Below are 19,497 nucleotides of genomic sequence, written 5' to 3' on the forward strand. Positions count from 1 at the left end.
ACACTTGCACACACTTTTTGAAAGAACTTGGCAGTGATGTTGTACCAAACATCTTGGAGAACTAGTGCCAAAAAATGGGAAAAAGTGCTGGTATAGTAAAGCTTCTGGCAGTGAGGCAGGCTCTGTGTTCTAGCCTGCCAGCAAAGTGAATAAGTAGTAATAAGTAATAACAGTATTCACTACACGATGCTTTTGGTGGAGATATCTATAGCCACTTGGTTGATTTACACCAACCTACATTGGGATATGTGCACTTAATACGCCTGTTACCCATCTTGGTTTACTAGTCCATGAGCCAAGAACCAAATTTGACGATATCGGTACCAAGCGGAGTGACTAATTCTCTTTGGTATTTTTAGGTAGATGCATGTCTGTAGTTTATTTTTTGATATGATAGCCCTTACATATACGTAGCTTATTAACCCCTTCAGCCCTAGGCCTATTTGTACCCAAGTGCCTAAGCCAATCTGACCTGTGCCACTTCATGGGCTAATAACTTTGGAACGCTTTCACCTATCCAAGCCATTCTGAGATTGTTTTCTCGTGACATATTGTACTTCACGTCAGTGCTAAATGGGAGTCAATATATTTTACCTTTCTATATAAAAAAATGCTAAATATTCGGAAATTTTGGAAAAATCGGCAATTTTTTAACTTTGAAATTCTCTGCTTTTTACAAAAATACTGATACCCCCCATAATAGTTATTAATTTACACTCCCCACATGTTTACTTCATATTGGCATCATTTTGAAAATGAAACCTTATTGTTTTACGACGTAATAGGGCTTATAGTTTTATGCGCAATTTTTCACATTTACAGCAAAACCCACTTTTCAAAGGACCAAGTCACTTCTGAAGTCACTTTAAGGGGCTTACATAACAGAAACCACCCATAAATTACCCCATTTTGCAAACTACACCCCTCAAGCTGTTCAAAACTCATTTTTAAAAACTGTTAACCCTTTAGGTGTTCCACAGGAATTTTAGCATGAGCCAAGAACCAAATATGACGATATCGGTACCACCCGGAGTGACTAGATGTAGTATTTGTAACAAAATTTAATCCAAGTTATGTAAATACACACTGAACATGTCATGTGCATATATATATATATATATATATATATATATATATATATATATATATATATATATATATATATATATATATATATATATATATATATATATATATATATATATATATATGTTACTCCATAATATCTTCAACATCGGACTCTGAATCTGACTGTTGTTCTACTGGCTCGTCTTCAGTACCCTTGTTCTGGCATGTCTGTAATCTGCACATGTCTGTGCACTTCAGGCCATTGCTGAGGCAAGTACACTGAGGAAGTTCACATGACCGCACACATGCTCTTTGTTGAAGGGGTTCACCCAACCTGTCTCCAGCAGTTGAACGAAAGATTGGACATCGGCTTCATCTCTTCTAATCCTAGACACCTGTAGGTCTGAATGGCTGAAGTCAGTATATTGTTGGCCTACCAGGGCCCTCAGCTGCCTCAAGTACATACTGCGGTACTCTGATGTCAGGTAGAACCTGGAAACAGCTCCAACTTTGAGGCTGAAGCCTTTTGTGCCCCCTGGTGTCTGGGTGTCTTTGTTGATTGTCTCTTCAATGGTCTGGTCCACAGGAATTCGTCCAAAAGGATTCTTGCTACCGATCTGGACCGAAAAGCCACCTTGCATGAAGTATTCATGGACCTCTGGGTGTTCTATGGGCAGCCGAGACATTGTGGCATAGTAATAGGTTAGGTATCGGGCATAGTTGACCTTGTCATAGGCAAAACACCATGGTATCATCTGTCGGATTGCTCCTAGGTGAAGCATCCAGTTGCCTTCTCTTGAAGCTCGAACCAGGGCCAGCATGGTCTCGACCATGTCCAAGTATGACATCCAGAATGCTGAGAGTTGTTCATTTCTGAGGGTCTCAAGATAAACTTGAAAGAGCTTCAGGGTAAGTGTGCAAGATTCATTATCCAAGAGCTTTTCGAAGGATCCCTGCGACACACTGATGCGAAAGTTTGTGATGTTCTTCAGTGTTTCATCCAGATGGTGAAGGTCCCTTGCATGGTTTTCTTCTAGCCATGGAAGGAAGTTTTTCCATGCAAGCCTCATAAGTGCTTCATAGACCAGCTTGTGTAGTCTCACTGCTCTGTTGTACCTCCGGCCGTCCATCACTCCAGACACTGATCCTTCAGCGATTACACCGGATTCAACACACAGATCTCTAAGGCCTGCATCCTGAAATCTGTTCCCTATGATAGAGAGGAGATTACAGATTGTGTGGAAGACACCCATTCTAATTATAATGTTCTTGAACTTCTCCTGTTTCCAGATAACCTCGGCAGCTTTGGCATAGAGTGCTTGATCAAACACACACACAATTCTGTTAAGCTTCAGGGTCTGCATGATGGCATGTGTTTGCTCCAAGACTTCATTCACAGTGGACATGGCTGTTGCAGGAGCATTGATAGTGGGCAGGTAGCTTACAGTGTCCTGGGCCACTACAATGTCGCTGCGGATTTTTATGTTGAACCCAGTCCAACTGCTGGTGGTCTGATCCTCATGGTCTGACATTCTAGCCAGAAGCCAGATATGGTTTTTGGTTTTTGAATCCTGGACCTCCTTGGTAGTGTTAACATTCGAAGTCTCAATCCTGGGTGGCTCTCCCCGCTGCCCAACATTGTATATCGGTAGCATTAATTCTGTCAGAGTTATGCTTCTTTTCTTCGACTTGGTTACATCTGGCAGGACTTTCTTTGTCACAGAGCATGCAACATTGGACTGAACAGCAATGCCATTGACTCTATGAGATGTACCTGCTCCACTTAGTGTCTCCTCAAGTCTGTCAATGTTATCCCAGGCCAGGGTTGTGAACACACCTGGGTAGATACTTGCTGGCATTGGGATGTCATCCTTTGAACATTCCAACTTCTGGATACAAAGGGCTGTATCGATCTCCTCAGCCATTGAATATGACACACAGTGGCCAAGACGATTCAGAGTTCGAATCAGTTCTGTATTGCCGGTCAAAGACTTAACTGCAAAGGATAGCAGTACGTGCTTTGGTGGCTTTGTCTTTCCATTGGTAACAGCAAAAACCAAGTCACTGCCGAAGGATGTGGCAAGACGTTGAGCTCTTTCACAGGTAGTTTGGCACTCACAATCTCCTGTAAGCAGGGTTTGCAGGAATTGAGTGACTAATGCAGGAACGACATTCTGATCTGTATTGGGAGGCCATGGCTGACTCACATCTTGCTTCTTGATCTCATTCCTTAGCTGCATTGCTGCTTTGGTTACGATATCTCCAGAGTTAGCAGCTCTTGCTTCTTGCAGATCTTTTGTCATGCTGTGTACTTGCCGGACAAGGTCGTCCATGGATAGGCTACATGGATAGACTAGAAGCTTACCTTTCTCATCTGAGAGAAAGCGGAGTGATTCCCCAATCTCTGTTTCAAGTTTTCGTCGAACATGTTTCTTTGTCGATGGTTTCAGTTGGATGATACCACGGGATATCATTAATCTCTCAAGCCTAGATGTGAGGTTTATCATAGGCAGTACTTCTGGGTTTGGGAACAATTTAGTCCTTATATACAAGAAGAGTTCTTCAAGGGCCTCTTTCTCTGCCTCTTCGTAGCGTACTTCCTCGCTTTCGACCTGATTTTCAGCTGCACTAGACCTACAGGCCACTTGGGAATCATCTTTTGTGAATAGTTTGTAGCACGACTTGTGGTAGTGCCCCTCTGCAGCAACAAGGTCTCTGCTAAGTAAACCAAGTATTCTCTGTGTGCCTTTCCTTATCGCTGCTCTGCGGATCGTCTCATCTGCTCGTAGCTCAACACACTGGACAATTGGCTCCCTTGTTTGTTTTCCTTTTAGGTACTTGCTTGACTTCTCACAGAAGATACATACTTTGGCATACACCCTGCTATCACTGGGGGCACCCCTCGGTAGCTTCCTCATGGAGATTTTGCTTGCTGTTTCGACATTGACACCCTTGCCAAGGATAGAATCCAGTGACTTCTTCATTGTAAAGATACTACGACATTTACGGTGATATTGTATGTGTGGTATTTCTCCTTCTTCAAGGCCCTTAGCTGCTACCAGGACTGATTCATGCTGCCTGATCTCTGCAGCCCTAAGCAATGTTTTCCAGGAGTCCAAATCCTTAAGGGACGCCAGATCATCGCTGTCATCATTAGAGCAGTGTATGATACAGTCGATCCGTGATTTCTTCCTTGCTGGTACTTCCATCATGCCGTTAGATAGTCAGTAAACACCTGCAAACACAAAGAAAAACATTAAAATTTTATTTACCGTATTTCCTGGCGTATAAGACGACTTTTTAGCCATGAAAAACATGGCTCCAAGAGGGCGGTTGTCTTATACGCCGAATACAGCCGCCGGGGGGAAAGGCCGCCGCGCAGGGAAGGAGGAGGCAGGGGCCCACCTTCATGAGGCGCTCGTTCTTAGAGCTGGGAGCGCTGGTGCTAGGTGACTGTTCCCCCTCTCTCCACAAGTTCCTTACCAGCAGCAGCACACAGTACAGGACTACAGGACCTGTGGTGATGTTACGGCCATGTGATCAGTCACAAGCCTGGGAGGTGTCAGCCTCTACAGAGGGAGATAGGAGCTCTGCAGAGAAGACCGGAGAGTCCTGTTCAGCACAGAACGTGTATGTGTCAGTGTGTGTGCGTGTGTTGGGGCACCTCAGGGTGTCTTCAAATGTGACATAGCCCCCTAGATTTCTTCCAGTAAAATTTGCACTCCAAAAGTCATTTGGCGCTCCTTCCCTTCCGAGGCCTGCCGTTCCCCAATACTGCAGTGTACGACAACATATCGGGTGTTGTTGTGTTCGGGAGAGATTGGTGAACAAATAGTGGGGTGCATTTTTTGCTGGTACACCTCTTAAAAATAAAAAAATGAGCCTAAAATGACACCTTCATGTAAAAAATGCACTTTTTCCATTTTCTCAACCAAGTGTTTCCAACTACTGTGAAACACTGGTTGGGTCAAAGTGGTCACTATACCCCCTAAAAGATTCCTTGGGGGTGTAGTTTCCAAAATAGGGTCACTTTTTGGGGTTTCCACTGTGGGGGTACCTCAGGCAGCCTTCAAATGTGACATGGCCCCCTAGATTTCTTCCAGTGAATACGCCACCCAAAAACCACATAGCGCTCCTTCCGTGTTGAGCTGTGCTGTGTGCCCATACTTTAGTTTACGAGTACATGTGGGGTGTTTCTATAAACTGCAGAATTAGGGTAACCAAGTTTGGGTTTGCCGTTAACCCTTGCTAGGTTGCAGGTAAAATTGGATTACAATGTAATATCTGGAAAAAAAATGAAATTTTGAAATTTCGCCTTCATTCTGCTAAAATTCCTGTGGAACACCTAAAGGGTTAACAGTTTTTAAAAATGAGTTTTGAACAGCTTGAGGGGTGTAGTTTGCAAAATGGGGTAATTTATGGGTGGTTTCTGTTATGTAAGCCCCTTAAAGTGACTTCAGAAGTGACTTGGTCCTTTGAAAAGTGGGTTTTGCTGTAAATGTGAAAAATTGCGCATAAAACTATAAGCCCTATTACGTCGTAAAACAATAAGGTTTCATTTTCAAAATGATGCCAATATGAAGTAAACATGTGGGGAGTGTAAATTAATAACTATTATGGGGGGTATCAGTATTTTTGTAAAAAGCAGAGAATTTCAAAGTTAAAAAATTGCCGATTTTTCCAAAATTTCCGAATATTTAGCATTTTTTTATATAGAAAGGTAAAATATATTGACTCCCATTTAGCACTGACGTGAAGTACAATATGTCACGAGAAAACAATCTCAGAATGGCTTGGATAGGTGAAAGCGTTCCAAAGTTATTAGCCCATGAAGTGGCACAGGTCAGATTGGCTTAGGCACTTGGGTACAAATAGGCCTAGGGCTGAAGGGGTTAATAAGCTACGTATATGTAAGGGCTATCATATCAAAAAATAAACTACAGACATGCATCTACCTAAAAATACCAAAGAAAATTAGTCACTCCGGGTGGTACCGATATCTGGCCCGGCTCATGGACTATACATGCTTATGTCTATTCTCATCATAGCCAAATGTTTGTAAGTAATACAAAATCTATATTCATCATGATTATCAAAGTTTGTTCTTACCTTTAGGCTATCGAGGTCTCCACTTAACTGATTCTCATCCCTTGATATCATATAGCGGTAATGATTTTGGTAAAAGTCAGATAATTCATAGTACATAAAAACAGGGGCCTAGAATGAGAGGATTTTACAACCATGAATATAAACCAAGATACTAGAATAGATATAGCATCAATTGGAAATTTGAAATTGAAACTACAAAAAAAAAAAAAAAGCTACCCAGAAATAGGCTAATTGCATGTCAAAGACACACTAGAATGACGCTTCATGGCATGTATAGTTGCTGGGATTTCCATAGATTCATAAAGCTCACATTTTATGGCATGGTAGAACTTACATAAGTAAACCTTTTAACTCTCTAATATAAAAGGATGGTGTTCATGTATTGATGGAGAGATTTACATATGAAAAGAAGAGTAATCCAGCGAGAAATAATCTTGAATAAAATTTCACATGTTCATTAGTCCAAAAATATAAAAAAGGGAATTAAAGGGTAAATTCTTTTATAGAACGACAAAAAAAGAAAATAAATGTAGAAGCAACATCGGAATACATTATATTCACAACTGATTACAGTCCACAATTTGGAGACAGTATTATTAAAATATATATTCCTATATTAAATCAGGACTTAAAACTGACACAGATAATCAACAACAAAAGCATTAAGCTACTTACGGTAGTGGCATTTTTCGGAGGCCCATGACAGCACTACGAGAGAGGGGATCCGCCCTTAAGGAACAGGAAACCTACAGATACAAAAAGGGCGGCACCTCTCCCATGCATCAGTTGTATTTCAGAGCCTTGAGAGGACTACTGCGGTTAGTGGCATACAAATATACATTATATACATTTTGAAAACGAAAAATATTTTATTAAATTGTAGCTAGACACCATACGTGAAATCTACATACTTCACACTATATACAAATTAGGAAGTGCAACCCCCACGTGAAATAGGGAGGGAACTAAGGGTGCTGTCATGGGCCTCCGAAAAATGCCGCTACCGTAAGTAGCTTAATGCTTTATTCGGACTCCCATGACAGCACTACGAGAGATTTACAGAGATGTAAAACTACCTTAGGGAGGGACTATAGCCTCCAGCACCCTTAACCCGAAGGTGAGATCAGAGGAGGACCCCAAATCCAACCGATAGTGCTTAAAGAACGTGGAAGGGGATGACCAAGTGGCCGCCTTACATATTTGTTCCACCGACACTCCAGATCTTTCTGCCGAGGATGACGCCATGGCTCGGGTGGAATGTGCCTTTAGATTCTGCGGAGCTGGTCCCCCACCCGCTGTATAAGCCATAGAAATAGTTTCCCTAATCCATCTAGCCAGTAAATATTTTGACACTCTCCTTCCAAGGTCCAAACAAAGGATGTAAAGAAGCAGTTCCTCATCCTTCTTCCAACTATTGGTGACTGAAATATACTGTAGGAGAGATCTCCTAACGTCTAGCGTATGAAGCTCCTGCTCTTTAGGATTGGATGGATTAGGAACAAAAGATGGTAAAACTATTTCCTGCGACCTATGAAACCTTGTTGCTACCTTCGGTAGATATGCTGGGTCTGGTCTAAGGACTACTCTGTCAGACAGGAACTCTGTATATGGGGGAAGCCTGGAAAGTGCCTGGATATCCCCTACCCTGCGAGCTGAGGTTATGGCAATTAGGAAGGCTGTTTTAAGTGTCAACATTTTAATCGAGGCCTCGTGTAGAGGTTCAAAGGGGGGTTTTGTTAGTGAGGATAGAACTAAATTTAAATCCCATGGAACTGATCTATCTTTATACACTGGTCTAGTTCTACAGACCGCCTTCATAAACCTCGCTATCCAATAGTTGTTAGCTACATTACAGGAAAACAGGGCACCCAGAGCTGAGACCTGTACTCTAAGGGTACTAGTAGAGAGTTTTAGCTCAAATCCCTTTTGTAGAAACTCTAAGATTTGTTGTATTGGCACCCCTTCTTGGATATTAAATTTAGAAACGGACAAGAACTTCCTCCAAGTCATAGAGTAGATTTTTGTAGTTATTTGCTTTCTACTCTTTAGGAGCGTTTCTACCAGGTTCGGAGAGAAGCCTTTATCTATTAACAGTGACCGTTCAAACTCCACGCCGTTAAACGGAGTGCTGCCACTTGTGGATGGGAGATTGGTCCCTGAGAGAGTAAATTCGGGATGTCTGGCAGTACCCAGGGATCCGATACAGACATCGTCCTGAGCCAGGCAAACCAGGTTCTTCTGGGCCAAAAGGGGGCAATAAGGATAACTTTTGCTCGATCCTCTCTGATTTTTCTCACCACTAGAGGAATCAGATTCAGTGGTGGGAAGGCATAAGCCAGCGGAAAATCCCATTTTATTAGAAAAGCGTCCACCGCCAGGGGATTTTCCCTGGGATTCAGAGAGCAAAAGGGTTTTACTTTCCTGTTGTCTCTGGTGGCGAACAGGTCCACCACTGGTTGACCCCATCTGTGGCTGATACAGTTGAAAATATCCTTGTTGAGAGACCATTCTCCTTGTCTTAGCGTGTTTCGACTTAGGAAATCTGCTGTTATATTTTCCTTTCCTTTGATGTGGAGAGCCATCAAAGATTGAAAATTGAGCTCTGCCACCTGGAACAAGCGATCCGTGATCTGCATTAAAGTCTCGGAACGTGTTCCCCCTTGCCGGTTTATGTAGGCGACTGCCACTCTGTTGTCCGACAGAATTCTGACGTGCTGGCCCGGTAGATATATGAGGAATTCTTTAACAGCCAATTCAATTGCCAACAATTCCCTCTGATTGGATGAGAATGTTGTGAAGGGTTCCCATTGTCCCTGAACCACCATGTCCCCCATATAAGCTCCCCACCCCGAAGAGCTGGCATCTGTGGTTATTACTTGGGTGACATTTACTATCCAGGGCACCCCTGCTGACAAATTCTGTATGTCTAACCACCACCTGAGGGAGTTCAGTGTTATAGGCCCCAACGTTAATTTCCCATTTAATACGCCATTTAGGGCTCTGTCATGGAATAAAACTTCTTTTTGCAGGGATCTGGTGTGTAACTGAGCCCACTTAACAGCGGGGATGCAAGATGTGAGTGACCCCAGTAGGGACGTTGCTTGCCTAAGTGTCATGGAGGGTGTTTTAATTGCTTTTAACACATAACTCTGGATTAGCGCTATTTTTTCCCCGGGGAGAAGACACTGCTGTGTTACTGAATTCAAAATTAACCCCAGGAATTTTTGCATATTTAGAGGCTGTAACTTAGATTTTTCAAAGTTTATGATCCAACCTAGACGTTCTAGTTTAGCTTTAGTAATTTCCCATTGTGACAGACAGTGATCCACTGAGTTCCCGACAATGAGAAAATCGTCTAAGTAGGGGATTATAAGGACATTTGACTCCCTTAAATGCGCCATGACCTCTGCGATTATTTTAGTGAACACTCTAGGAGCCGAGGTTATCCCAAAGGGGAGTGCCCTAAACTGAAAATGTAGAATCCTACCCTCCATTATCAGTGCTACTCTCAGGTATTGTTGAAAATCAGTATGAATGGGTACATGATAGTAGGCATCTTTCAAATCCACCACTACCATAAAACAAAGAGCATTTTTATTGTAGAATTGATGGACTCCATTTTGAAAGTATGCTTTACCAGAAACTTATTGAGACCCTTAAGATTAATAATGGTTCTATAAGTATTATCTGGTTTTTGAATTAGGAAGAGGGGGGGAGTAAAACCCCTTTCCTGTCTGAGAATATGGTACTTCCACCAACACATTTTTAGAACAAAGAGTCCTCACTTCCTCTTCCAGGGCAAATTGTTCAGTGGGAGATGAGCGCCAGGGTGTAAGCTTGAACTTGTCCCGTGGAGCCTGGACAAATTCAAGTTTGAGACCATGGGAAACAGTGTCTTTTATTCAAATGCTGTTTGTGATTTCTGACCATGCTGCTGAGAAATGCAACAGTCTCCCTCCCACTGGGATTGCTAGTCATTGTTCTTGTTTCTTGTTTTCCGTCGGGTTATGGCGAAACATGAGACCTGTACCTCTTTTTCGCTTATCGTCCTATCTGGATCGATCTCTGCCCGGTGAGAAGGCGCGTTTCCCTCCCCGATTGAACCTTCTTTTGTTGAAGGGACAACGGTATGCATTGAAGGTATTGGGAAACTTTTTCTTATTGTCTCCTGCCTTCTCCAGGAGTTCATCCAGGGTAGGCCCGAATAAATACTCGCCTTTACAAGGGATAGCGCAGAGCTTTGCTTTCGCCTGCATATCCCCAGGCCAGCATTTCAACCATAGGGCTCTCCTTGCAGCATTAGACAGCCCCGCTGCTCTAGCTGCCACCTTAACGGAGTCAATTGAGGCGTCTGATAAAAACGCCGCCCCCTCCTGGATTACTGGTAAAGCCGCGATAATAGAGTCTCTAGAGGCCCCTTGTTTTAATTGGGTCTCTAACTGGTCTAGCCAGACCATCATTGACCTCGCCGTGCATGTTGACGCCACCGCAGGTCTTAAGGAGCCGGCTGCCATTTCCCAGGTTCCCTTTAAGAAGGTATCCACCTTCCTATCTAGGGGGTCTTTAAGCGTTCCCATATCTTCAAACGGGAGAGAGGATCGCTTCGCTACTTTGGCAATCGCTGCATCCAGTTTTGGGGCTTTTTCCCAGCTACCTACTGCTGGGTCGTCAAAGGGATACCTTCGCTTCTGTGCAGGTGGTAAGAAACCTTTCCTCTCTGTTTTTTCCACTCTCTGTTGATAAGTTCTTGTATCTTTTCATTCAGAGGGAAAACTGTACGCTTTCTTTGTTCTAACCCACTGAACATCATCTGTTCTTTAGACAGTTGAGGCTTGGGTTCTGTTATACCCATTGTGCCTCTGACCGCTTTTATTAACTTGTCTATTCTTTCCAAGGGTAAACAAAACCGAGCAGCGTCTTCTTCCGAGGAGGAGGATGATGCTGCTGAATCGTCCGATTCTACGCTCTTTTCCTCCACCGACGAATCAGATGACCACTGAGTTTTTCGTTTAGGGCCTACTGACTGTGAAAGGCCCTTAATGGACTGCTTAACCTCCATCCTAACCATTTCCTTCAGACTGGCCGCAATAGAAGAGGATTCTTCTGCTACCTGAGGGGGCAAGTAAGGCAAACTAGTCTAATGAACTAAAGCCATGACCCCCTCCCCCTCTTCCCAGACCTCACCATCTGCTGGATACAGGGGTCACATAGCTTTTTAGGGTATGAGTCAGGCAAGGGAACCCCGCAGATGGCACATTCCCTATGCTTTGTTTTACTGGTGTTTTTCTTCCCCTGTGAAAACATATATGAGGGGAGACTAATCACTGAGTGAACATTCTCGAAGATCACTTACCAGTGGATGCCCATACCCAGAAAGCTACCGAAGTACGAGGGGGATTTTTCCTGGCTGATGCTCCAGACCCCTGTCTGGAGGAGCTTCTGTGGCCAGATCCATCGCTCTTTATTCCATGCTCCTTCTCCACAGACATCTGAGGTGCTTCGTCCAGCAGCAGAGGCTGCTGATCCTGATCGGACTCCATCCTGATTTGGAGGCCAGAAGCAAGGAATGCACGTTTGGCGACCGATATATAGCCCCTCCTTTGGTCAGCGTACTCGTGCCGCCCTTTCCGGTTGCTCTCCTCCCCCCTGCAGCTGCAGGGGATCAGCCAACACCTGAGGGTGATCGGCGCACACTTTCCGGTGGGCGCCGCCATCTTGGAGCCCCTGCGCATGCGCAGAAGCTCCGCGACCCGTAAGTCACCGCCGGCTCCGCCCCCCGACGTCACCCTGAGTCCACAGCGCTTCCTGTCAGCGCTGTGAACAGCGTGGGACGCCGAGACTTCGCCAGGAGACTCCGAGCGGCACCACCACGATGCCGCCGATCCCACAGAGGCGCCCACAGCATTTTAGGGAGGGGAACCGTCATACTCACGACGCGCCGGCTCCGGAGACAGGACACCCCCCGGTGGCCGCTCCTCACTGAATAGCCACCGCCGTGCAGCCCTGCCAGGGCCACCGTGACTACTACAGGTACTCCGCACCGGCCGAGGTAGAAGACCCCCTCGCTACCAGAATCGGGCCGGCCGGCCTGGAAATCCTCATAGGGAATCTTCTGTAGGATCCAGTCCCTTCAGGAACAGGAAACCAACTGATGCATGGGAGAGGTGCCGCCCTTTTTGTATCTGTAGGTTTCCTGTTCCTTAAGGGCGGATCCCCTCTCTCGTAGTGCTGTCATGGGAGTCCGAATAAATATGCTATACAGCAAAAAATGCACCAACATTAAGTTCTATATTGTCACCTAGTCTATAAGTCTATATAATAGTAATCAATCTTCATCTAAGAAACAAGGAAAGAAATCATGGTTGGATTTCAACTTTTTTTTTTTTTTTTCTTTTTTTTTTTTTTATGTGGTGCCCAACGCTGCTTAGTGTGTCAGTATGTATGGAAAACAAATATATATCAATCACGGGTTAATTTCAGAGAATTTCATATTAATGATGATTTTATTAATTGTAATGATAACTATGTAGTCTACCTTATTGAATGTACTCTTTGTAAATTACAATATGTGGGATGCACTACATGCCCATTAAAAACGAGAATTAGACTTCACTTATCTGATGTGGTTAACCCTGCAGCTATTTCCTCGTCAGCTGTATCTAGACACTTTTTGAATGTCCATAAAGGAGATTCTTCTGGTTTTGTTTTCTGTGGTATAGAAAAGGTCTACAGACCTTACAGAGGCGGAGATCACAGAAGGAATCTCCTGAACAGCGAGTCCTTTTGGATTTTCACACTGGAAACAAGAGTACCACATGGCTTAAGCCATAGACAGGATCTCATCCTACAATATTAAGATATTAATTTTGTATTCTTTGGGTATTTTTCCTTCATTATTCTTTTTAATCCCTCTTGTGTGAGGTTTTCACAATGTTTTATCTTGCTTTGTATTTGTATTCTCAAGATCTGTTCCCTTATATATCCCAATAGCCAGCAGATAGGTTTTTCTAAATTAATGGACACTATTCGAAACAGCTGTGCAATGGAACAAGAGAAACTATAAGAACTCTTCATCGGACTAGGCCATGAATAAGACGGATGTCGAAACGCGTTGGCTAAATGCTATGGTTTGTGCATAATGCTGTAAAGTGCTGTAGAGGTTTACCCTTTAATTCCTTTTTTATATTTTTGGACTAATAAACATGTGACACTTTATTCAAGATTATTTCCCGCTGGATTACTCTTCTTTTTCATGTCTTACAACCGGTTGCTCTACCCATTCTGTGCAGGAATAGATGTGGAAGAGTCTAGATGCAGGTGAACTGACTTTTCTTATTTTTCTTCTACCGAGATATGACATATACAGTAGTACACTGGGTTTGCTGATTTTCGGCATCAGCTTTAATTTTTCCAGGAAAAACAAATATATACCAAAGGTTTTAACATACCACCATGTAAAAGGCTTAAAATATCACTTGCCCTGGTTTTGGCAAAAAATGGTAGTCCACCATAACAGGGGCACGGTTTATACCTAGTCCAAGACAACTTTTGATTGGATGAATCCAACGTACCGTTTTCTTAAAGAAGCTCTCCCATGAAGGTTTATAGCCTCTTAATATACTGCAATCAATCATATTCTATAGCATTGTGTACTTACGATTGCTCATTTTGCCTTTCTACACAGCTAATTCTTCTCTTTTCTCTGCTCTATGGAGAAACAGGAAGTCTCTTTTCCCTGCATTTATCATTCCCTTCTTCAACTCTTGACCCATCAGCTGCTCCCTCCTCCCATTGCCTTTTGCAGTGACTGATGACTCAGAGGAAAAATTGACCTCCTGTTTCTACATAGAGCTTAGAAAGAAAATACGCTAAAAGAAGTCCACGACCATGTGGAGATGAGAATTGTGGTGTATACTAAAATTGTCATTATAATAAAGTCAACACAATGGAACTTACCGGAAAGAATTCTGTTATATTAAAGGTAAAGTCACAGAGGCAGCGGTCGGAGGCATTAACACAATTATTGCAAGGTTCTCCTGGCTGGGCACCGGTGTAATCGTACTAAGCAGAAAAAAAATATATATAATTATAAATTACTGTATGGAAGGCCATAAAGGTGCCAAGCAAAGATAAGTGTAGCTTATTGGTTAACAAATGTCCCTGTTAAGGTATTTGTGGAATTTGTTATTCTGCAATTATCATTTTTGCAATGTTCATGGCAAATAAACAACATGTCAAAACTTTTTGGTACAATTTTTTTGGGGGGAAAAAAATTATATTTTTTTACATAAATACATATTAAAATAAGAATGCTACCATCAATGGGTAAACATCCTGGAAGTATTTCGCTGTGCTCCATAACATAGTGCGCCGGCGCATGCGCAGTAATGCTTTTCGGCTTTGCCCGCAGTTGGGCAAAGCATACTGCGCGTGCGCGAGGCAAGATTGCATTGCGCATGTGCAAACTATGGAGGACACCTACTCAAATTCCCAGAAATATTACGGACAACAGGGTAGGATGGGGTGGAGGAAAGAAGACGAAACACTGCCCATCAGACCGGTCACAGGGCATTTACATAGCCCGCCAATCTGAGGAGACAGATTCCCTTTAGAAGCTTTGCAGACTGCTTTCATTGTTTGTTTTTTTTCCGGGAGGGGTATATTATATTTATATATATATATACACACACACACACACACACACACAAACCACCCCTGGCAACAATTATGGAATCATCATCCTTGGAGGATGTTCATTCAGTTTAATTTTTTAGAAAAAAAAAAAAAAGCAGATCACAGACATGGCACAAAACTAAGGTCATTTCAAATGGCAACTTTCTGGCTTTAAGAAACACAAAGAAATCAAGAACAAAAATGTAATAGTCAGTAATGGTTACTTTTTTTAAACAAACACAGGGAAAAATTATGGAATCACTCAAATCTGAGGAAAAAATTATGGAATCACCCTGTAAATTTTCATACCCAAAAATATCACCTGCATCAAATTAGATCTGCTCGTTAGTCTGCATCTAAAAAGGAGTGATCACACCTTGGAGAGCTGTTGCACCAAGTGGACTGACATGAATCATGGCTCCAACACGAGAGATCAATTGAAACAAAGGAGAGGATTATCAAACTCTTAAAAGAGGGTAAATCATCATGCAATGTTGCAAAAGATGTTGGTTGTTCACAGTCAGCTGTGTCTAAAATCTGGACCAAATACAAACAACATGGGAAGGTTGTTAAAGGCAAACATATTGGTAGACCAAGGAAGACATCAAAGCATCAAGACCGGAAACTTAAAGCAATATGTCTCCAATACAGGAAATGCACAACAAAACAAATGAGGAATGAATGGGTGGAAACTGGAGTCAAGTCTGTGACCGAACTGTAAAGGTACCTTCACACGAAACGACGCTGCAGCGATAGCGACAACGATGCCGATCGCTGCAGCGTCGCTGTTTGATCGCTGGAGAGCTGTCACACAGACCGCTCTCCAGCGACCAACGATGCCGAGGTCCCCGGGTAACCAGGGTAAACATCGGGTTACTAAGCGCAGAGCCGCGCTTAGTAACCCAATGTTTACCCTGGTTACCAGCGTAAAATGTAAAAAAAACAAACAGTACATACTTACATTCGCGTCCCCCGGCGTCCGCTTCCTGCACTGACTGACTGACTGAGCGCCGGCAGTAGCAGGGCACAGCGGTGACGTCACCGCTGTGCTTTCACTTTCACTTTGCGGCGCTCAGTCAGTGTGGGAAGCAGACGGCGGGGGATGCGAATGTAAGTATGTACTGTTTGTTTTTTTTACATTTTACACTGGTAACCAGGGTAAACATCGGGTTACTAAGCGCGGCCCTGCACTTAGTAACCCGATGTTTACCCTGGTTAGCAGTGTAAAATATCACTGGTATCGTTGCTTTTGCTGTCAAACACAACAATACACGGCGATCGGACGACCAAATAAAGTTCTGAACTTTATTCAGCGACCAGCGACATCACAGCAGGATCCTGATCGCTGCTGTGTGTCAAACTAAACAATATCGCTAGCCAGGACGCTGCAACGTCACGGATCACTAGCGATATCGTTACAAAGTCGTTTCGTGTGAAGGTACCTTAAGAAACCGCCTAAAGGAAATGGGATTTACATACAGAAAAGCTAAACAAAAGCCATCATTAACACCTAAACAGAAAAAAACAAGGTTACAATGGGCTAAGGAAAAGCAATCGTGGACTGTGGATGATTGGATGAAAGTCATATTCAGTGATGAATCGCGAATCTGCATTGTGCAAGGTGATGATGCTGGAACTTTTGTTTGGTGCCGTTCCAATGAGATTTATGAAGATGACTGCCTGAAGAGAACATGCAAATTTCCACAGTCATTGATGATATTGGGGCTGCATGTCAGGTAAAGGCACTGGGGAGATGGCTGTCATTACATCTTCAATAAATGCACAAGTTTATGTTGATATTTTGGACACTTATTATCCCATCAATTGAAAGGATGTTTGGGGATGATCATTTTTCAAGATGATAATGCACCCTACCATAGAGCAAAAATTGTGAAAACATTCCTTGAAAAAAGACACATAAGGTCAATGTCATGGCCAGCAAATAGTCCGGATCTCAATCCAACTGGAAATCTTTGGTGGAAGTTGATGAAAATGGTCCATGACAAGGCTCCAACCTGCAAAGCTGATCTGGCAACAGCAATCAGAGAAAATTGGAGCAGATTGATGAAGAGTACTGTTTGACACTCATTAAGTCCATGCCTCAGAGACTGCAACAAAATACTAGTGATGTTTTGGAGTGTTTTTTTGTTTGTTGGTTTTTCATAATTCCATAATTTTTTCCTCAGCATTGAGTGATTCCATAATTTGTCAGGGGTTGTATATATACACACACACCAGCCTTATAAGCTAATACTATAGAAACCTATTATTAGACCTGATGATAGACTTGCTTTTATTATATCAAACAAGAGGAAATATTAATGTTGTGTTTAACAAAATTACATATGGCAAAATGTTCTTTTAAATAGTTGTCCTGCAGCATTCACATCTCGCTGTAGAAGTTTCCCCACCCCCCCCCCAAAAAAAAAAAAAAACACATTAACCCACCTCCCCAGGAAAGGGGATAATTTGCAGATTGCTTGGAACCACAGCTATCCTAAGATTGGAGCCTTAAAAGCAGGGTGCTGCAGCCCCGTCCTAAATGCAGCAGAGATGTGCATGTGTGGCCTATGCTTCATTCATTGTCTATGGGGCTTCTGGACAAAAGCTCAGAGCTTTAGGCCATGTTCACACTTTGCGGGTGACCTCTGCGGGTTCTCCCGCAGCAGATTTGATAAATCTGCAGGGCAAAACCGCTGCGGTTATCCGTGCAGATTTATTGCGGTTTGTTCCGCGGCGGGTTTCCGCCTATACTATTGATGCTGCATATGCAGCATCAATAGTAATGTTAAAAATAATAAAAATTGGTTATACTCACCCTCTGATGTCCGGATCTCCTCGGCGCTGCACCCGGCGGTCCGGTTCCAAAGATGATGTGCGAGAAGGACCCTTCGTGACGTCACGGTCATGTGACCGCGACGTCACCGCAGGTCCTGTTCGCACAGCAACTCTGACCGGCTGGCCGCGTGCAGCGCTGAGAGGTGAGTAGAACATGATTTTTTATTTTTATTCTTTTTTTTACCCCAAATATGGTTCCCAGGGCCTGGAGGAGAGTCTCCTCTCCTCCACCCCGGGTACCACCCGCACATTATCCGCTTACTTCCTGCAACGTGGGCACAGCCCCATGCAGGAAGTAAGCGGTTCAATGCATTCCTATGTGTGCAGAATCGCAGCGATTCTGCACAAAGAAGTGACATGCTGCGGGTTTTAAACCGCTGCGTTTCTGCGCGGTTTTTCCCGCAGCATGTGCACAGCGGTTTGCGGTTTCCATAGGGTTTACATGTAAATGGAAACGCTATGGAAACTGCTGCGGACCCGCAGCATCAAAATCGCGGCGGTTCCGCGGTAAAAACCGCAAAGTGTGAACATGGCCTTACTCTTCAGTCCCAAGGACAAGGAATGGAGCAGAGGCTGCATATGCATGCCTCTTCTCCATTCAGGAGGCCGCAGAGCCCATTTTTTGCAGCTTCAAAGCCTCCATCTCATGATCACTGGAAGACAGAGTTGGGATCGCAAGTGATCAGCAAGTCATCTGCTACCTTCACCCCCGGAGCTTTTTCTGTTTTTTGCTCCCCTCTTTCCCAGAGCCATAACTTTTTTATTTTTCCGTCAATATGGCCATGTGAGGGCTTATTTTTTGCGGGACGAGATGTACTTTTGAACGATACCATTGGTTTTACCATGCCTTGTAACAGAAAACGGGAAAAAAATTCCAAGTGTGATGAAATTTGCTAAAAAAGTGCAATCTTACACTTGTTTTTTGTTTGGCTTTTTTTCTAGGTTCTCCAAATGCTAAAACTAACCTGCCATTATGATTCTCCAGGTGACTAGGAGTTCATAGACACCTACCATGTCCAAGTTATTTTTTATCTAAGTGGTGAAAAAAAATTCCAAAATTTGCTAAAAAAAAAAAAAAAAAAAATTGCGCGATTTTCCGATACCCGTAGCGTCTCCAATTTTCGTGATCAGGGGTCAGGTGAGGGCTTATTTTTTGCGTGCCAAGCTGGCGTTTTTAATGATACCATTTTGGTGCAGATACGTTCTTTTGATCGCCCGTTATTGCATTTTAATGCAATGTCGCGGCGACCAAAAAAAACGTAATTTTGGCGTTTTGATTTTTTTTCTCGCTACGCCATTTAGCGATCAGGTTAATGCTTTGTTTTTATTGATAAATCGGGCGATTCTGAAAGCGGCGATACCAAATATGTGTATGTTGATTTTTTTAATTGTTTTATTTTGATTGGGGCGAAAGGGGGGGTGATTTGAACTTTTATATATTTTTTATTTCTTTTATATTTTTAAATACTTTTTTTTTTTAAATTTTGGCATGCTTCAATAGCCTCCATAGGAGGCTAGAAGCATGCACAACTCGATCGCCTCTGCTACATAGAGGTGAAGTACAGATCACCTCTATGTAGCAGAAATGCAGGTGTACTTTGAACGCCAACCACAGGGTGGCGCTCAAAGCAATCGGCCATCAACAACCATAGAGGTCTCAAGGAGACCTCTGGTTGTTATGGCAATGCACCGATGGCCCCCGATCATGTGACGGGGGTCAGCGGTGCGAGCACTTCCGGCCGCACGGCCGGGAGCGCTAGTTAAATGCCGCTGTCAGTGCTTGACGGCGGCATTTAACTAGTTAATGGG

At 43.3% G+C, this 19,497-nt stretch overlaps 1 protein-coding gene across 2 annotated transcripts in view; it reads right to left on the reverse strand.

Moving 5' to 3' along the window:
- The window catches only part of LOC143816103 (cell cycle control protein 50B-like), a 66,696-nt gene that overhangs the window by 35,698 nt on the left and 11,501 nt on the right, over positions 1-19,497 (reverse strand). For both annotated transcript variants that reach the window (XM_077296093.1, XM_077296094.1), the window contains exons 3-4: positions 14,134-14,238; positions 6,178-6,285 (exon numbers count right to left, since the gene is read on the reverse strand). In XM_077296093.1, the coding sequence (XP_077152208.1) occupies positions 6,178-6,285; positions 14,134-14,238 (213 nt within the window). The remainder of the gene's footprint in view (positions 1-6,177; positions 6,286-14,133; positions 14,239-19,497) is intronic.

The sequence above is a fragment of the Ranitomeya variabilis genome, chromosome 3, assembly GCF_051348905.1.
Source record: "Ranitomeya variabilis isolate aRanVar5 chromosome 3, aRanVar5.hap1, whole genome shotgun sequence".
Classification (NCBI taxonomy): domain Eukaryota; kingdom Metazoa; phylum Chordata; class Amphibia; order Anura; family Dendrobatidae; genus Ranitomeya; species Ranitomeya variabilis.